Source organism: Silurus meridionalis, chromosome 25 (genome assembly GCF_014805685.1).
Source record: "Silurus meridionalis isolate SWU-2019-XX chromosome 25, ASM1480568v1, whole genome shotgun sequence".
NCBI classification, from domain to species: Eukaryota; Metazoa; Chordata; class Actinopteri; order Siluriformes; family Siluridae; genus Silurus; species Silurus meridionalis.
In genome coordinates this window covers 7829216-7849008 of record NC_060908.1, presented here as the reverse complement: position 1 = coordinate 7849008, position 19793 = coordinate 7829216, and the positions used below count along the sequence as shown (strand labels likewise).

The window sequence follows — 19793 nt, the reverse complement described above, 5'->3', positions numbered from 1 at the left end:
CACCTGTCCTTTGATGGCTGTTGGAGGGAAGGTGTAAACAGGAAGGTTTTATAATGTTAAGCCAACATACATAATATGAATATATACATACTTGGATTCTTATAATGAACTCATTGATACCTAGTGTCTAAATTAACTTATTAAGGGATCCTGAAATTTCAAACTCTAAAGGTTAATCAATGAAGAAAGGGCGCTATCTACTGGCTGTCTACATGAAGCTACAGTGGATATAAAATGTCTTCACACCCTTATGAAATTGGAGGCTTTTTAAAATTAAAGACAGAAATAACAACATAAATGGCAGACATCTTACATAGTTAATGTGATCCTCCATCAATTAAAAATCCAGAGAAAAAAAATATTTACCAACTTAAATAAAAACATAAAAATAAAAACAAATAAAAGTACATTTAACTAAAAAACTCTACAACACCCTGATTGCTTAAGTCTGCACAACCCTCCCAAAAGTCGAAGCACCTTTCATCGCTACGGCAAGTAAAGTCAAATCAAGGACCTTTCATTGTCATCAAGTCTTTGTAAATAAGTCTCTATTCCTCACAAATTTAAAGTTTGGAATTTCATGCCACTCTTCTTTGCAAAACGTTCAAGTTCGAGTTCAATAAGATTGTGAGGGGATCTCCAGTGTACAGCTCTTTTTAGGTAATTCCATCTTTTTGAGGGGATCTGGCTGGGGATATGGGATCGGGCTGGGCCATCACATCTGAAGAGAAACACCTTGCAAAGTCATGTCACCCTACCCCACAGCCCAGACTTGAGCAGAATACAGGAGATTGTAGTCACTTGCAAAATTTTTCCCTGTCAAAATCCCTATAATACGGAAATGAACATTTTAGCCAACCAAGAGTTTGCACTGAAGTACTGATGTGCAAAAATGTTCAGCTACCTATATTTCAACTTAGAGATGACTTCTTCATTTGTCATCATTTGTTGTTATTGTTTTTAAAAGGTTTTTGATGTTTTAACCACCTGAACCTTGATTAAAGTCAAAATTCTTACACTCTTAAGCAACAACACCAATAAAATGGGCCAAGCCCAAGACAAAGCCCCTTAAAAACAAATCAGTGGTCAGAAAGTGAACAAGAAATGAACAAATATTTAAAAAAATTTCAGAACTTGCTACCAGGTCCTTGATGGGCTGCATCAGGTGCAGCAAATTACGAAAAACAGCAAAAGACATTTTGAAAATTGTTAAAAGTATCTTGATTTTATAATAGGACATATGTATATAAAAGAGAATTTCCTTTTTCTAGCTTTTCACCAAACAGTAGAGCCACACAAGCAAGTGGCTCAGGAGTTTCCAGGAGTGTATTTGTTTAAATGTTAATGTAACGCAATACTTCTTACTCGAGATTATAGTTAGCCACTAACGTTTTCCATCTCAATTAACGTTATAATGAAATCCAATGGCTAGTTAATTTAGTTACAATAATTTGAATATTTATTTATTGTAAACCACAAGTCCTCCCTGCGTCTTCTGATATGTAAACATTTTCAGTAAATGATAATAAAGAAATAGTTTTAAAAAGCTGGTCCAGGGCCCTTACATTGCTTCTTCTTCTTCTTTCGGCTGCTCCCATTAGGGGTCCCACAGTGGATCATCCATCTCCATACCCCTCTGTCCTCTACGTCTGCCTCTTTCAACCCAACTACCTGCATGTCTTCACTCACCACATCCATAAACCTCCTCCTTGGTCTTCCTCTTTTCCTCCTTCCTGGTGGCTCCATCCTCAGGATTCTCCTACTGATATACCCCATGTCCCTCCTCTGAACATGTCCAAACCATCACAATCTCGGATCCCTCACCTTGTCTCCAAAACATCCTACATGCGCTGTCCCTCTAATAAACTCATTTCTAATCTTGTCCATCCTCGTCACTGCCAACGAAAACCTCAACATTTTCAGCTCTGCAACCTCCAGCTCCACCTTTTAGTCAATGCTACTGTCTCTAATCCATCCAACATCGTTGGTCTCACCACAGTCCTATAAACTTACCCTTTCATTCTTGCAGATACTCTTCTATCACAAATCACTCCTGTCACTCTTCTCCATCCACTCCACCCTGCCTGCACTCTTTTCTTCACTTCTCTAACACACTCTCCATTACTTTGCACTGTTGACCCCAGGTACCTGAACTCCTCCACCTTCTCCACCTCTTCTCCCTGCAACCGCACCACTCCACTGCCCTCCCTCTCATTCACACACATGTACTCTGTCTTACTCCTACTGACTTTCATTCCCCTTCTCTCCAGCGCATACCTCCACCTCTCCAGGCTCTTCTCAACCTGCTCACTACTCTCACCACAACAACCTCATCAACTGAAATTACAGTTATTTGTTTTAACAGATCAAATTATAATTATTAACTTTTGCGTTTTCTTGATAATCTGCTATTTTTTAAGGCAGCAAGTTTAAGCCCCCTTTTTCGGAATCACACCAGCAAATGACACATTAATTTTGAAAAGTACTGGGTTGAAAGCCACTCATCTCATGAGTATATGTTTCAAATGTAATAAAGATATCATGAAAAATAAGATTCCTACAAACAATTATCTGAGACTATTTCTGCGCTCGTTATTACAATCAAACAGGTGTGTAGTGCCTTTTTGTTGATGTGTACTGCCTACACAAATTCAGTAAATACATTCCATATAAGTTTTCCACTGAAGATAAAAGATAAAATATATGCTTGAGGCTTAGACCTTTATAATGATATGTAATTTGTCATGATTACTTATGCACCTTTACATTTAATCTATTTTTAAACATGACACCTGAAAACAACGGCCGCGTCATGTAAGACTATTGAAATTCGCTGCTGAGAGGAACCTATGTGCGGGGGTTTGTTTATAGCACGGACACAAATCGGTTGTGATCTCACAACCGCCGTAAAACCGCTAGGAAAAACATGGCCGCTCAGGTAAGACAAGCATGCCGCTTTCTCATCACATTTTGAAAGACCGCAGTTTGAAGATTACACTATTAATATTAAAATAAGACTTTATAATTAGTTTTGGTTAAAAAAGGCAAAGAACCTGTACCCTGTGATGAAGGTTTTTTTTTTCCTTCCTGTGAGCAGTGTGTGTTCATTACACCTTCCTATATAGAAGAGAATGTAAATACATTAGTGCAATGCACAAGTTAACTAGGTCTATTAAAACCTGCCATTAATGTAGACTGATTTTATACTTCTAACTAGCGGTGTTAGCCTGTTAGTTAGTACGTTCCTGGAAAGCTGTGATGTTCATTTATAATAATTCTTATATTTACACGTGGGATGAGTGGATTTCCCTTTTTTTGTATTATGTTGAGAAAAACATGAATATATATGTTTATTAATTTACTGAGTTAATTGTCTTTGCTAGTTTTCCACGCTAGAATCTTCTGTTGTGTTTGCTGTGTCGCTATTGCAGTAACTGTCACCGGCATATATTCAGTTCTGTCTCAAAAGCTGTTGGTTTTCTGTTTCTGTCCAGGTGCACACTCTCATATACGAGGCCTTGGATTGGACGATGCTTTGGAACCACGGCAGGTAAAACTGTTTACACATTACCATGCTGAAAGTTTAAGGATGTGACAAGCATATCGGTATCATAACACGAGTTGTATTAGTTCCAATTTGCTTAGTTTCACTATACATCAAAATGATGTGCTATTTTTTGTGACGTACATGTTTTTCGAGTCCTCTAGGTACAGTTGCATAGTTACACACACTGTGACTCCAAACAACCTTTCAGATTGTCCTCATTCATTATACCTTATGATTTATACAATGGAATTTTCTTGAATGAATTTTAAATATTTAATTTGAAAATGTGTCCTGTCACAAAACTCCTGAGCTTTCAGGCAAGGTGATGTGAGCAATATTCGCTTAAAAAAAAGTTCATATAGCCACATTTCAAAAATGTGCTGGAAAATCATCAACTGTCCAAGTACCTGTGGGAGATCCATTTAAAAAATATTATGATTTGGGACACAGTATTTCTAGTCTCGGATGCTTGTCCTTGTAACTGAATGTGTTGATCAAAGTAGGAGGTGGGCTTCTAAAAAATTATGTTCTGGGCAAAACAAGCTGAGTAAATAAAACATCTTTCTGAAACAGTCTAAAAGGGTTTATATGTTTAGAAACATTTATTAATTTTGTAAGGAATGTAAATGTAATCTTATTTGTACTCTAAACTGCTTTAGGTGTCTGACGGCATGGTGGGGCAGCTGGCAGCTCGACGGGCAGCTGGAGTGATATTGCAGATTATAAAAGACGGGCAAATTGCTGGACGGGCAGTTCTTATCGCTGGCCAGCCTGGGACTGGCAAAACTGCCATCGCTATGGGTACTGATTGTTCTATAATTCTGAATTTACAAACCCGAATCCAAAAAAGTTGGGACACAACTTTTGTTTGTATGCAATTATGTGGAAGTTTCAAATTTCTATATTTTATTCAGAATACAACATAGATGACATATCAATTGTTTGAACTAATACAATTTATAATTTTAAGGGAAAATAAAAAAAATAAGTTGATTTTAAAATTTCATGGCATCAACACATCTTAAAAAAGTTGGGACAAGGTCATGTTAACCACTGTGTGGCATCCCCTCTTCTTTGTATAACAGTCTGAAAAAGTCTGGGGACTAAGGAGACAAGTTGCTCAAGTTTAGGAATAGGAATGTTGTCCCATTCCTGTCTAATACAGGCTTCTAGTTGCTTTATGATGCTCCAAATGTTTTCTATGAGTGAAAGATCTGGACTGCAGGCTGGCTATTTCAGTACCCGGATCCTCCTTCTTCGCAGCCATGATGTTGTAATTGATGCAGTATGTGGTCTGGCATTGTCATGTTGGGAAATTCAAGGTCTTCCCTGAAAGAGACGACGTCTGGATGGGAGCATATGTTGTTCTAGAACTTGGATATACCTTTCAGCATTGATGGTGCATTTCCAGATCTGTAAGCTGCCCATGCCACACGCACTCATGCAACCCCATACAATCAGAGATGCAGGCTTCTGAAGTGAGCACTGATAACAACTTGGGTAGTCCTTATCCTCTTTACTGCGGATGACATGGCGTCCCAATTTTCCAAAAAGAACTTCAAATTTTGATTCGTCTGACCACAGAACAGTTTTCCACTTTGCCACAGTCCATTTTAAAAGAGACATGGCCCAGAGAAAACACCTGCGCTTCTGGATCATGTTTAGATATGGCTTCTTTTCTGACCTATAGAGTTTTAGCTGGCAACGGCTAATGGCACGGTGGATTGTGTTCACCAACAATGTTTTCTGGAAGTATTCCTGAGCCCATGTTGTGATTTTTATTACAGTAGCATTCCTGTATGTGATGCAGTGCCGTCCAAGGGCCCGAAGATCACTGGCATCCAGTATGGTTTTCCGGCCTTGACCCTTACGCACAGAGATTGTTCCAGATTCTCTGAATCTTTGAATGATATTATGCACTGTAGATGATGATGATAACTTCCATCTCTTTGCAATTTTTCTCTGAGAAACCCCTTTCTGATATTGCTCCACTATTTTTCGCCGCAGCATTGGGGGAATTGGTGATCCTCTGCCTATCTTGACTTTTGACACACTGCCACTCTGAGAGGCTCTTTTTATACCCAATTATGTTGCCAGTTGACCCAATAAGTTGCAAATTGGTCCTTCAGCTGTTCCTTGTACTTTTCCGGCCTCTTATTGCTACCTGTCCCAACTTTTTTGGAATGTGTAGCTCTCATAAAATCCAAAATGAGCCAATATTTGGCAGGACATTTCAAAATGTCTCACTTTCACCATTTGATATTGTTGAAGCCATTTCTATGGAATGTGAACAGTTAGCCAGTGATCTAGTATAACGTAATTCGATTGGCTGTTAGATTTAGTATGAAAGAAATGGAACTCTGCAAAACAGTCAGAAGCCACTGGACTTTGGAGCAACACAGTCTTTTGACCTACATGGAACTGCATAGTTAATTTGTAAGAAAAGATCTTAGGTTTTTATTCTTTTATGTTTTGAGAGTCATGATTAAACAAGCAAAATGAAGAGCTTTGGATTCAAGACTTTTATTCACTGGCGTTTTGCGGTGAGTACAAAAGTGCGTTGAGTACAAAACTTTGGAGTCCTAAGTTAGTGAGTCAGCTTGTTGCACTCACAGATATGTTATCTATATTCTATTTTAAATAAAATATAAGTTTATGTAATTTGTAAATTATTGCACTCCTTTTTTTATTCACACTTTGTACAGTGTCAAAATTTTTTGGAATCGGGTTTGTACATTGGAATAATCGGAAATTCTACTGTTATCTTTTAATCATCTGTGAATGTTCTAGTCGTAACAATGTAATGGGAGCATTTAGTACAGTATGCTTTTATATATTTTGCAATATGAAGTTTTTTGTAAACAATTTGAAACTGTAATTGACATGTAACATTTTATACATATTTTTTTAATTGTAGAATTTATTTTATGTGTATCTCTTTTTACTTTCAGTGTATTTATAAGTGTCAGTTTTTTTATGTAAAATATAATCTAAAAAACAATTATTTTATTTTATTTCTTTTTTTTTTTTACAAAAAAATGTATGTTACAAGTCTTTTTATGCATTTTGTGTATAGAATGCGAATCATGTTGTGTATGTGTGTTTTATGTATGTGTATGTGTGTATACCCCTCACATTTTAGTATTAACCATTTTAGTAGATACAATAGAATAAAAAATAGAGTAGAACCCTACAACTAGAATAGTAGGGACAATACAATAGAAATTGAACTTATACATACAGCTTAACTGTCCTTTGAAAATAGTAATTGTCAAAATAGATGGCAACAAAAGTGAGTACACCCTAAGTGAGCACGTCAACACTCCAAAGTGTCAATATTTTGTGTGAGCACAGCACAAGGACTCTACTTCTATGATTGACCTTCCAAGTGGAAACCGTTTTGGAAAACCTCTATGATCCTGGCCCCTGTACTGTAACTCAGTTTCAAAATCAGTTTGATATAATTTTTATTTTTTTTTAGTCCGTTAGTTTTTTACATGTACAGTCAAACCCACTTATCTCGACCTCGGTTAACTCGCCAACCCTGTTAAGTCTGCGTTTTTGAAGTGGAACTGCCAAATTCTCGCTTTGTCTTAGCATTTTTTTAATCGGTTATGTCGATTTCGATTTATCTCAAGCACAAGGGGGGCAAATTTGCCACTTAACGATGGTTATGTCAGGAATCCTCTTGCCACGCCCCCTTTCGGGCATTCCCCGAAGCACCCTGCTTTTTCTCAATTGCGTGCCCCGCAGTCATGCTGATCACACACACCTGACTCTCATTCACTCACTCATCCCATCTCCTATTTAAGCCCCTCACCTCCTTACACTCACGGTCAATTATTGTTTGTGCATGAACGTATGTGTTGGGTTATGGCGGTCTGTGTAATCGCGTATACGTATCCCACTACGTAACCTTCTTCTCGGACTCCGCATTTTCTCAACGGCACCCCGGATTACCTTGATCCTGCTGTTTTCCATGTTCACGCTGTCTGCACCACGTTTATCCGTTGCTGCCCCGCGCTGCGCTTTCCATAGCGCGGATCTGTGGATTCTCTACACGAACTGTCTCTGCTTTCACAGAACTTCGTGGACCGCGCTCCCGGAGCGCACCACTGGATATTACTGCTTCGCTACAAGTATTGGTGGATTATCTCCTGAGTATTCTCAATAAACTTTGTTTGCTTTTACTTCGGCTTCCGCCTCTTTATCCGCATTACAGGTTATCTCGATCCGCATGACCAATCAAACAAATCGCGGCAACGCTGTTGTGTAAAAAAACCTCCAAAAACACGTGCATGCACATTCTTATTTAATAACGCACATCATGTACATTTCAATATAAAGACATTTCAATATATTGCTGCCATATTGGTTTTCGTTTGTCTCGATCATGGTTATCTCGACGCTTTTTGACGCCCCTAGGCCGGCGACATAACCGGGTTCCACTGTAGTTCTAAATTAAAAAAATTTGAAATTGTAACTTTAAAATAAAACGTTTAATTTTTTGTCGCTTCAAATAAGCGCCACACCCGCCAATACGCGATTGACTGCACTCTTCAGTACACACAATAAAAGGATAACAGCACACAGTAGCAGAAAGCATTTTTGGTTTGCTGCAGGTGGATAATTTAAGATTTGGCTTTTTATTTCATAAATATGAGGAGGACTCAAATAGACATTGAGTATTTTATTTGAAAGTATCCTTCAACCAAGCGACTTTTTTTCGTTTAAAATGTTTTTGTTGCATACAGAAATAAAATTTTCTTTTCTCTGTACCAGTTAATTGTTTTCATAATTGCAACACACTATAGTTATTTTTTTATACATTTCTGAAAGAAAAGAAAAAAAAACCCAATATATTCAGGTTTATCTTTATTTTAGATGTCAAAATTGTTTTTGTGGCTCCCAGTGTTTCCTTTTCTGTGGTAATCTGGTCTGAATGGCTCTTTGGGTGTTTAAGGTTGCCGACCCCTGGCCTAGGCCATCTTTGTGGAGAGGGTGTACTTACTTACATCTATTTTGACAATAATGGCTGTATGTTGAGTTATTTTCAGACGACAGTAAATCTATACAGCTATACAAGCTGCACATTGACTACTCTAAAATATATACATTTTTTTTCTCTTTAGTATCGTCTCTTGAGACCATATAATATAAAAAAAAAAAGGTTGCTGAAATGTGAGGAGTGTACTCACTTTTGTGAGATACCTTGTTGTGTGTGTGTAAGTATGTATGTTTTTTTTTTATTATTTATTATTTATTATAACTTTCCTTACTATGATCAATATCAGTTTTTGTATGTACATGCAGGTGCTCTTGACAGTGTATAACATGTTAGCGTATGTCTGCAGTGGTCCCATCAGTAAGAGTGTTCTGTTGTGTTTGTCCAGGTATTGCTCAGGCACTTGGTCCGTACACACCGTTTTCTGCTATGTCAGGAAGTGAGATCTTCTCTTTCGAGATGAGCAAGACAGAGGCCTTGAGCCAGGCCTTCCGCAAAGCCATCGGTGTCCGAATAAAGTGAGCGGGCCTACCATGATTCTGGTTTTGCTTTTGAAACATGATTAAGAAGACATGGTCAGAGTTTGTTTGTGTGTGTGTGTTGTATAGAGAGGAGACTGAGATTATTGAGGGAGAAGTGGTGGAGATTCAGATCGACAGGCCTGCAACGGGAACGGTATGTCTGTTCATCTCCTCAACTTTATCTGAACTACATTAAAATATAACATTAGCTTTAAAAAGCAAAGATTTACCCTTTTTCACCGTTATGTGAAATTGACAATGAACAAAACACTCTGAACACTTACAGTGGCTCTGATACTGGTGGTAAATTCCAGCAATGACTATAAACCCTGACTAATTTCATTATAGAATCTTCAGACTTACTCCGTACATACTAACAACAATGCATATACCAGAGGGCTTACTGTACCTTACTGAATACTTTCATCAAAAATATTCTCAAGCCCTTTGTAAGGGTTGTGTGTTTGGACTGAGCAGGTTTTCTATTATTTTTTTCATTGCAAATCATGTTATTTCTGGGAAACTAAGGAGGTCATGATTTGAGAACTTGCACATACGTACCTGAATAAAAAAAAAAAAAAAAAAAAAAGAATTAAAATAATTATAATAAGTTAAATAATCAACTATAGAGTGGAACACAGCAGCATTATTGACGTAAAGTGATTACCGTAATTTCCGGACTATATAGTGCACATATATAAGCCGCATCCACTGAATTTGACAAAGATTTTTATTTTTAACATAAATAAGCCACACCTGTCTAAAGGCCACAAGTTCATTAGTTTCTACACTAAAACTAATGAACTTTACACAGGCTTTAATGAAAGACACCAAATGCAATATGTTGCGCTTCTATTAGGAGCATAGCGGTATTTTGGGAATAGCATGCCACTGCATTCTTTCGGTATTACTGCGTGTGTGGAGACCGAGGAATATGTACCTTTTATTTTCTGATGCTCATTTCTAAGTTTCTTTGACTTGCATTATGAGTTTTGGAAACCTGTCTGTGCTTATATGATTTCTGTTGCAACTGGAGTTAGCAGCTCTCCCTTAACCCAGACTCAACGCGTTACAACGCTTGTATCTAAACAGTAGCCTACCAAGTAAGTCATTGTTCACTGTCTTCCTCCTTCCTTTCACAACTACAGTGGTAACTTGACCTATGAGTGCATTAATGTACGAGTTTTCAGAGGTACCAGCGGTCACGCGGTCGATTTTTTTTGCTATGTTACGTGAGCAAAAAATTGAGGTACGAGCTTGAGACGCCGCTGCTAGATGGCAAAGCGAAGCCAGAAAGCGAAGATTGTGACAACAATTAAGATAAGCAAAGAAGAAAAAGTAAACATTTTAAAGTTTAGGGATACATAGTGTACAGGAGTGATAGTAAAAAACGAGTTTTCCCTCCGCCTCCTCTTATTGCCTCTACCCCCTCCACACACACACACACACACACACACACACACACACACACACACACACACACCCACCAGTGTTTTCGTTAGCTCAAGTCGTCTCATCTCCAAGGAAAATACACTGAATAAAACCTTATTATATCTTTACATACTCTTTCTATTTTGTTTTTATACAAGATTTGTTATTTAGAAATGTATTTTCCAATTTAATACCATGAAACAAAAATGGGGTGTCATTTTGAGGGTTGGAACGGATTAATGCCATTTTAAGTATTTTTAATATGGAAAACTGATTTGATGTGCAAGCAAATTGAGATAAGAGCTAGTCCACGGAACAAATTAAACTTGTAGGTCAAGGTACCACTGTGTTTCTCTGAGGAGTTTATCTTTTGTCATCGTCGTGCATTTGGAAATTTCATTAGTCTAATGTTATGTCGCTCAGTTTTTTGGCTTGAAGTTTGTGAAACCTGAAAAATCCATAAATTAGCCGCTTTGTTGTTTAAGCCGCGGGGTTCAAAACGTGGGAAAAATGTAGCGGCTTATAGTCCGAAAAATACGGTAATCAGAACAGAGCAATGTGTGATGGTGTTTAAGCAAATATGTAGATTTCTTTGAGTTTTGTTATTGATGTGTGTGTGTGTGTGTGTGTGTGTGTGTGTGTGTGTGTGTGTGTGTGTGCGCTTTCCTTTCTTCATGTCTGGATTCAGGGTGCAAAGGTGGGCAAGCTGACTCTGAAAACTACAGAGATGGAGACCATCTATGACCTGGGAAATAAAATGATTGAAAGCCTCACTAAGGAGAAAGTCCAGGCTGGGTGGGTGATGATGGAAATAATTCTTGTTGTGTAGTTAATTGTAAAAGTCACCTTGTCGGTTGTATATTACTATATATACATATATTATTACCTTCTGTACATTATTCACCCTCACCCCTTTACATATGGACCTCATACCCTTATTTATCACACTGCTATTTGATGTAAATAGGCCTGTACTGCTGGTTAGATGCTAACTGCATTTAATTGGCTCTGTACATGTACATTGCACAATGACAAAGTTGAATCTAATCTAATAATTATTCGAAATATAACTGAGCTTTCTGTTTTTCTGTAGGGATGTGATCACTATCGATAAAGCCACAGGAAAAATCTGTAAACTGGGAAGGTCTTTCACCAGAGCTCGAGATTACGATGCAATGGGAGCGCAGGTAAACCCTTAAATCACACAGATGTGTGCTGTGTTCTGCATTTCTCAAAAACCGCTAGTCTAAGGTATCCAACCAGCTTCAGTTTTTAGTTATGTGTTTTGGTTTCAGTGGCAAAAAGAAGCAGCCAAATTGCTCTCTCAGTTCCCCACTTATTACAGACCAATGCTGGATGTTTCTACATAAACAAAACTCACATTGCACCATTTTCGAAATGATAATCATAGCTGCTACAGGGGAAATTATGCTATGAATTAAAGGATAAAGAAGTATAAGCCTTCATATAACTTGTAAGGCACCTCAGTAAAAACAGAAGAATGTAAATGATTATGGTTTTCATGATTAAGCATCATTTAGACAAAGAACGCAAAAAAAACCCCATGCCACTTACTCTCCCAACATTAATGTTAATTATTGGTAAATTAATATGCCCCAGGTTCAGTGATTGATTGTGTTCATGCCATTCAAAACATTTTTTTTTCCAAGACTAAATAATGACTATATAAATTACCTCTTGTTAGTAAAATCTATGAAATGCAGTGTCATGTTCCCTTAAAAATGTCAAAAGAATTTCTAAAAAGATTGATTTGTTAAAAAAGAAAGCTAGCCATTTAAAATGTACATGTAAACACACTTTTCTGCACAATGGGTTTGGTAGCTTTATCAACCTTCACCACCAACACCCCACCACCCCCCTCAGTGATATACATTTAATGACCTCCTTCATCCCAGTGGCATTTGATGTTTCCATAATAGAGCTAGTATGCCTTTTACAGTGCAGAAATTCATTTCCTTTAATTAAATTTACACACGGTAATAAATCTGCTAAAAAATAGAGTAATATTAAATTCTTTAAAAATGGCTTGGGCATGGAAAATGACACCGCTCACTTTTTCTAAACACATTTAAGATACACTATATAGACAGTGCTTGTGGTTGTCTGTCCATATATTTAATTTTACATTTAGTCCTATTTGCTGTTCTAATATGCCCCACTCTTCTGAGGAGATGTTACATTAGATTTTGGAGAATGTTTATGGAGATTTGTTCTCATTCAGCCAAAAGGGCCTTAGTAAAGTCATATAGGATGAGGAGGCCTTCGTTCTCAGTTTATCCCAAAGGTCTTCAATAAGGTTGAGGCCAGAGCTCTATAGCAGTCTATTTAAGATCCTTCACACCAATCGATGTAAACCATAATTTCGTGGAGCTATCTTTACACACAGGTGGAACAGGTTTGGACTCATCCTATACAATGTTGTGGTTTGTGGAAGAAGCACATATGCCTGGAAATGCCAGGTGTTTTGTCCACATAATGCGTTTATGTCTTTGACACGGAATGAGGCAAAGTTTGTTTTATCTTTTTGAATTTCAGATGCAGTTTGTGCAGTGTCCAGAGGGGGCGCTCCAGAAGCGCAAAGAGGTGGTTCATACAGTCTCGCTGCATAAGATCGATGTGATTAACAGCCGCACTCAGGGATTCCTGGCCCTGTTCTCAGGTCTGTCTCCATCTATACCTGCTGAAAAGGCATTCTGAACTACAGGCATTCCCACCACATTGTCCAACTGCACGTTTGCCTGTGTGCTGGATGTCAGTCATAAGAATTGTTTGGACCTAGTAATATGTGTTGTGTTTTGTTTGAGATTTAAAAGTGTGATTCTATCAATAGAGAATAGGTTTAGAATTATTTAAAAGACACTGATGCAAAGATGAACAACTTTGTTTGGTTTTGGAAGAAGAAAAATGCATTTGGAATTAAGTATAATGGATTTTTTAATTGAAACCCCTAAGCAAGCTTTGGGCACCACTATAAATGCATCTACATTTTTATTTCTCGTTGAAAAAAAAGGCATTTATGGGAATTGTTTTCCTACTGTGAATTTACTGCTGAATTCGGTCTGATCTAGCTTATCTGCTCTGCAGGAGACACAGGAGAGATTAAATCAGAGGTGCGCGAGCAGATCAATGCCAAAGTATTTGAGTGGAGAGAGGAGGGGAAGGCAGAGATCATACCTGGGGTAAGTTTGGCTTCTTTGATACACTCTACTTTCAACCTCAGATGCTGCACTTGACTTTTGCATAGCAGGCAAAAGTGACCCAAATCCAATCCATGTTTTTTTTTTTTGTTTTTTTTTTTATAAGCTATTCACACTATGAACAGATACTGAATGATAATGCTTCTAAAATGAACCACTATATTTATAAGCACTTTATTCTGCCACATCATCTTTGGTGTGTCCCTGGTGTTTTTACTTCTTTTCAAACACTTGAGCTGTTGCTCAGTGTGCCTCATTTTGCATGTACAGAAACTTTGCTTCAGATTTTTCAGGTCTGCTACTTCACTATATAGACAGCCAAATCCTCCACTGTTATCCTCTATTAATGATACATTTTCAAGTTAGATTGATGTAAACGCAACGGGAATTAATGATGATCTAAGTGGCCAAAATCATTGTCAGTGTAGGTTATGGTTTTGCCGTTCCCACAGCCTTGGATGTAACAAATCTGTCACATGGCTTTTAGTTTTAATTGTTTAATTTTCTTCTTCTTCAACCTTTCAGGTCCTCTTTATAGATGAAGTCCACATGTTGGACATTGAGTGTTTCTCCTTCCTAAACCGAGCCTTAGAGAGCGATTTTTCCCCCGTCCTCATCATGGCTACTAACCGAGGCATCACCAGGTGTGTACATGCGAACGTGCACACAAAGACTTTACAAGTGTTTATTACTGGGCTCATTATGTCTTCTGCTTCTCTTCTGCAGAATCCGAGGCACCAACTACCAGAGTCCTCATGGCATTCCTATAGACTTGCTGGACCGCCTACAAATCATCGCCACGTCTCCCTACACTGAGAAAGAGACCAGGCAGATCCTCAAGATTCGGTGAGGGGTTGGTTATAGCTGCGTAACACCACAGACAGAACTATTCAAACATTTAGATTTTGATGCCAATACTGAGTATTGTGATTCCTAGAAAAAAAAAATCCATGCATTCAAGTCACTGAACACCAGAATGTCAGATTATTAGAGTTTTTTTATTTTATTTACTGTTATATTAGTATAGAAAACAGGTCATTTTTAAACATGCACATTTATAAGTAGTTTTCTATAAAGGTACAACTTGAATGCAAGAGATTATACATTATAAAATATTGTATGTTTAAAATACTATATTTCATACCATGCACAAGTATCACCCCATGAAACATTTACACACAATAAAATGGGCTTTATTTGGGTTATTTCTCTCAAAACAGTAATGATAAATGTGGATGTTTATTAGATAGCTTTAGGCTGCAAATGTTTTGCAGTTTAGCACTAAAGTCTCCATTATTAAACATTATTAAAATAAACTTTAAAATATTATTATATAGTTTTATTTAAATGACTTCACACATACACAAGTTGCTCAAAACTTCTTAGTAAAGCATATAGCATTTAGCATATAGCTGATTAGCATATATATATATATATATATATATATATATATATATATATATATATATATATATATATATATATATATATATATATAATATATAATATAATTAAGGTTGTCAAAATTAATGCGTTAACGGAAATTTTTTTTAACTGCACAAATTTTATTAACGCACGATTAATGCAGCATGGATTTCTGTTTGAACATTTTTTTCTATATAAAAAAAAAACGCAACACGTTTATTCATGACTTCCTTTCTTTACTCTGATATAAAAAATTCTCACATCCGGCAATTAAAACCGTCCGTGTAGAAACATAGCAAAAGTTCCAATTGGTATCCTGATGATCTATGTAATCTAAAACACAAAAATTACATATACATTTATTTATAACATTTATAAACGTGGCGTACGCACAGGCTTGTGCACGTGCTGTGTCCAAGGCTGAACACGTGCAATTCACCACTTTCCACGCAAAGGTTGTGATAAAAAAAAAAAAAAAAAATGTACGGGAGAAAATGCATTGCTGTAAGTAAACGCTGGACAACATGGAAATGCCGACGGCGCGTAGGGGAATTGGCAACACAAAGTCCAGCCCTCTTTTGTGCGTAAGGCACGTTATAAATGAGACGTCCAGATACTCCCTCCATCTTCTTAACACACACTTCTCACTAGTCAACTCATTTCCATCTCCATCCTTTATTGCTTTAACTTGTAGCGGTCCAGAGTTTAGTGGCTGGAGCGTCAGTAATAACGGTCTGTCGTAAAACTCAGTGCTCTGTGTACTCAAATTGATTAAACAACATTTTTTGCCTTGATTTTTGTATTCGAATTACTAAAGATACTCGAGGAATCGTTTCAGCCCTAGTTCCTAATCAAAGCTTGCACTCAGGAAGTTTTTTCTTCCCTCCATCACCTTGCTTATTAGGATTACATTTAAAATATCCAGATCCAGTGGTAGCTAAGTGGCGAAGAGGTTGGAATTCTGTATTGAAGGACGTGAGTTTATATCCTCGCACTACCAAGCTGCCGTGCTGGGCCCTTTAGCAAATCGTTACAATTATTTTCTGAATTCAGATATTGCTTTGTAACATTGTCGAAATGCCTATATAAATGATATTCAATCTAATTCATATATATTGAGCATTATTCAAAGCTGTGTCAAATAAAAACCTTAAAGAAATGTAACAATTTAGCAGCCAAATTCTTTTCTAGAGGAATCTGTGCAGTTGTTAAGCACTGGGACACATACATTGAGCGAAATAAAGGTTGTGTAGATTTGTGCTACACAAACAAATTAAGATCTCTGTTTTTTATTTGACTTAACCTCATATAATTTTGATGGGGTAAAATCTATAGTCTGCAACGTTATTAACAAACAGAACAATGTTTTTTTAACAAGTCACAATTACAGTATCAACATGTTAGTGTGCATTTAATTAACACATTTAATCAGGAACAAAGACTGGTGCTTTTAATTAAACTATGGTCGACGAGAGTTTTTATTAAGAGCATACATTTCAAATTTGTTTTCTGCACCTTTATCACACTTGCTCAAGTAAAACAATGCTGACATTAAAGACCCAGATCCACACTGCACTGTTTCAAACCTAAAGTAGTGCAAAGTGGCAGATAAAGCAATGTGAAATCATACTTTTTTTTTTGCTTGATTCCCAAATCAGGTGTGAGGAAGAGGATGTGGAGTTGAGTGAGGAAGCTCATACGGTGTTGACTCGTATCGGGCAAGAGACATCGCTCCGTTACGCCATTCAGCTCATCAGCACCGCAGGCCTGGTGTGCCGCAAACGCAAGGTAACAGACATGCACAATAATATACACTATTCCTAAACCTTCAATATTTCTGCAAATCTTTGTGATTGTTCGTGTAGCAAATTCCAACAGAATCTACACCCCAATATTACTGCCATGAAAACATGTAATGCCATGTTAACATTGTGCAAAAGTAAATTCACTTATGTCCTCTTCAGGGTACTGAGGTCCAAGTGGAGGACATTAAATATGTCTACTCGCTCTTCTTGGATGGGGCACGCTCCTCACAGTACTTGAAGGAGTACCAGGACGCCTTCATGTTTAATGAAACCCGTGAGTCCTTCTTGAATTTTTTTTATTATAATTTTTTTTAAATAAATACGATTGAATTTTGTCTGGATGCTGGTTGAATAGCAGGAAAAGCAGGGTTTTAAAAGCCTCTTTGTAGTAGGATTGTGGATTGTGGCAGTCTGAGTATCAGGGAAAATGAGACTTCCGTTTCTTCTCTAGAGGGAATGTTTTTAAGTTGCATTTTCAAGCCATATTTCAGCTAAACAATACATTTATCAATGACGATTAACATCTTAATTTCCTGCCAGCCACATGAGATTAGGTGAGGTTTGTAGTAGGTGTGAACTGGGAAAAGAATGCATCACATATATAAATGATTTCTCATAAACTGTAAAACTGTTAATAATGTGAAACATCACAACTCCCAACCCTGTGAAGGCCAAGGTCTGTCATATTAATGCCTTAAGTTGAGCAGGGACGCATTTTCTCGTGCTGTGAATCTATATAAAATGTATTTATATAATAAATACATTTTTATAAAGATTGTATTTATCTAAAAATATAAAATCATGTCTGTTTTACTTTATTTCAGAATCAAGTCAAATGAAAACGTCTTAAGGAAGGCTGAGAGCAGTGGCGTGCACAGACCTGCAGTGGGGCAGGGGCGAAAGGACCAAAAAGGGGACAAAAAAAAATACAAAAATATTACTTCAATAAACATAACAAAATTTATTTTGGTACAGATTTTAACTTTTTATGAAATTACCAGTATTTAAATCAGTATTCGTCTATCTGCTGCTCTTTTTTAAATATTTGAATGACATCACGATTAATTGGAATGTATCGTTTAATGGAGAGCAGCAGTAGGTCAGAAAGCCTCTTCATTAAACAGACTTCGAAGACTGGATTTCACAAGTTTTAACGTAGAAAATGTTCGCTAGCAGTAGCAGGTTCTACTCCTTTTGACCATTTGGATGCTACTGTCAGACTGTGTAAGCATTTGAGGATAATGCCAGTTGAACTATTATCCTTTCCTTTGAATCGTCTGAGCATCTCTTGAGTAATGGTATCCAAAACGGTGTAGTACACCCTTGTTCGGTAGAACTCCTCCAAATTCTCAGGGTGATGGTCTTCTCCTGTAGACTTGGAACTGTGCTTATACCTTGCAGGTTTTTTCCGGTCTTGACTCACCAGGTATTTTGTCAAGAAACTCAATTCCAGCAGCCTCAACTGAAATGGGAATTATACAAAGATGCTGTTTGTGGACTACAGTTCAGCATTCAACACCATAATTCCCTCCACACTCACCTCTAAGTTGGAGGTCCTGGGATCTCTTGTGCCAATGGATCTCTAACTTCCTGACAGACAGACCACAAGCCGTATGGGTGGGAAAACACACTTCATCCACCCTCAGCACTGGAGCTCCCGAGGGTTGTGTTCTGAGCCCCCTGCTGTACTCACTGTACACGTATGACTGTGTGGCCACTTCCAACTCCACCACCATCATCAAGTTTGCTGGTGACACCGTTGTGGTGGGCCTGATCTCCAACAACGCCGAAGTGGCCTACCCACAGGAGTTTAAAAACCTGGAGAGATGGTGCCAGGAGAACAACCTTCTCCTGAACGTCAGCAAGACTAAGGAGATGATTGTGGACTTTAGTACGAAGCAAGAGTGGTCATACCAACCGCTAAACATCAACGGGACTCCAGTGGAGAGAGTGGACAGTTTCCGGTACCTAGGTGTTCACATCACACAGGACCTGTCTTGGTCCTGTCATACCAACACCCTGGTGAAGAAGGCCCGGCAGCGTCTGTACCATCTGACACGCTTAAGGGACTTTAAACTACCATCTCAGGTGCTAAAGACTTTCTACACCTGCACCATTGAGAGTGTCCTGACGGGTAGCATCACTTCCTGGTTTTGGAACAGCACCATGCAGGACAGACGAGCCCTCCAGAGGGTGGTGCGTTCAGCTGAACGTACCCTCCACACCGAGCTCCCTAACCTGCAGAACATCTACAGCACGCGGTGCCGGACCAGAGCTAGGAAGATTGTGAAGGACCTCAGCCATCCCAACAATGTACTCTTTTCTTTGTTGCGTTCAGGGAAACGCTTCCGCTCCCTGAAAGCGAACACAGAGAGAATGAGGAGGAGCTTCTTCCTGCAGGCCATTCGGAGTTTAAACCAGGAAACACCCAGGATCTAAAAAAACTGGCCCACTCTCTGCATCATCAGAGCTTTTTTCCCCTGCACATCTCACTTTTCATCTACGTCACTTTAGACACTGGACTCGCACAGCACAATGCACTTTACTTTTTACATTTTTATACCACACCATTCCACGCTTTACACCTTTCCATACCGCACACGGACACTTTATGGACAATCAAAAACCAGGTTTAAATTGTTGACTGTTTAACTGCTCACTGCCATAAGCATTTTTGTGTGTGTGTGTGTGTGTGTGTGTGTGTATATATGTATATATATATATATATATATATATATATATATATATATATATATATATATATATATATATATATATATATATATCTTTTATATATTCTTAATTTTATATAGTTTTTATACTATATTTATCTGCCTTCTT

General features: G+C 37.8%; 1 protein-coding gene across 1 annotated transcript; it reads left to right on the top strand.

The window, feature by feature from the left end:
- The first annotated feature begins 2863 nt into the window (after positions 1-2863).
- On the top strand, positions 2864-18503 carry LOC124379105 (ruvB-like 2). The gene is made up of 14 exons (XM_046839210.1): positions 2864-2938; positions 3495-3550; positions 4207-4348; positions 8941-9070; positions 9161-9227; positions 11193-11299; positions 11598-11691; positions 13061-13184; positions 13610-13704; positions 14248-14366; positions 14449-14568; positions 16806-16935; positions 17112-17226; positions 17777-18503. The coding sequence occupies exons 3-14, from the start codon at positions 4219-4221 to the stop codon at positions 17800-17802; spliced, it is 1257 nt and encodes a 418-aa protein (XP_046695166.1). The 5' UTR covers positions 2864-2938; positions 3495-3550; positions 4207-4218; the 3' UTR covers positions 17803-18503.
- The last annotated feature ends 1290 nt before the right edge of the window (positions 18504-19793 follow it).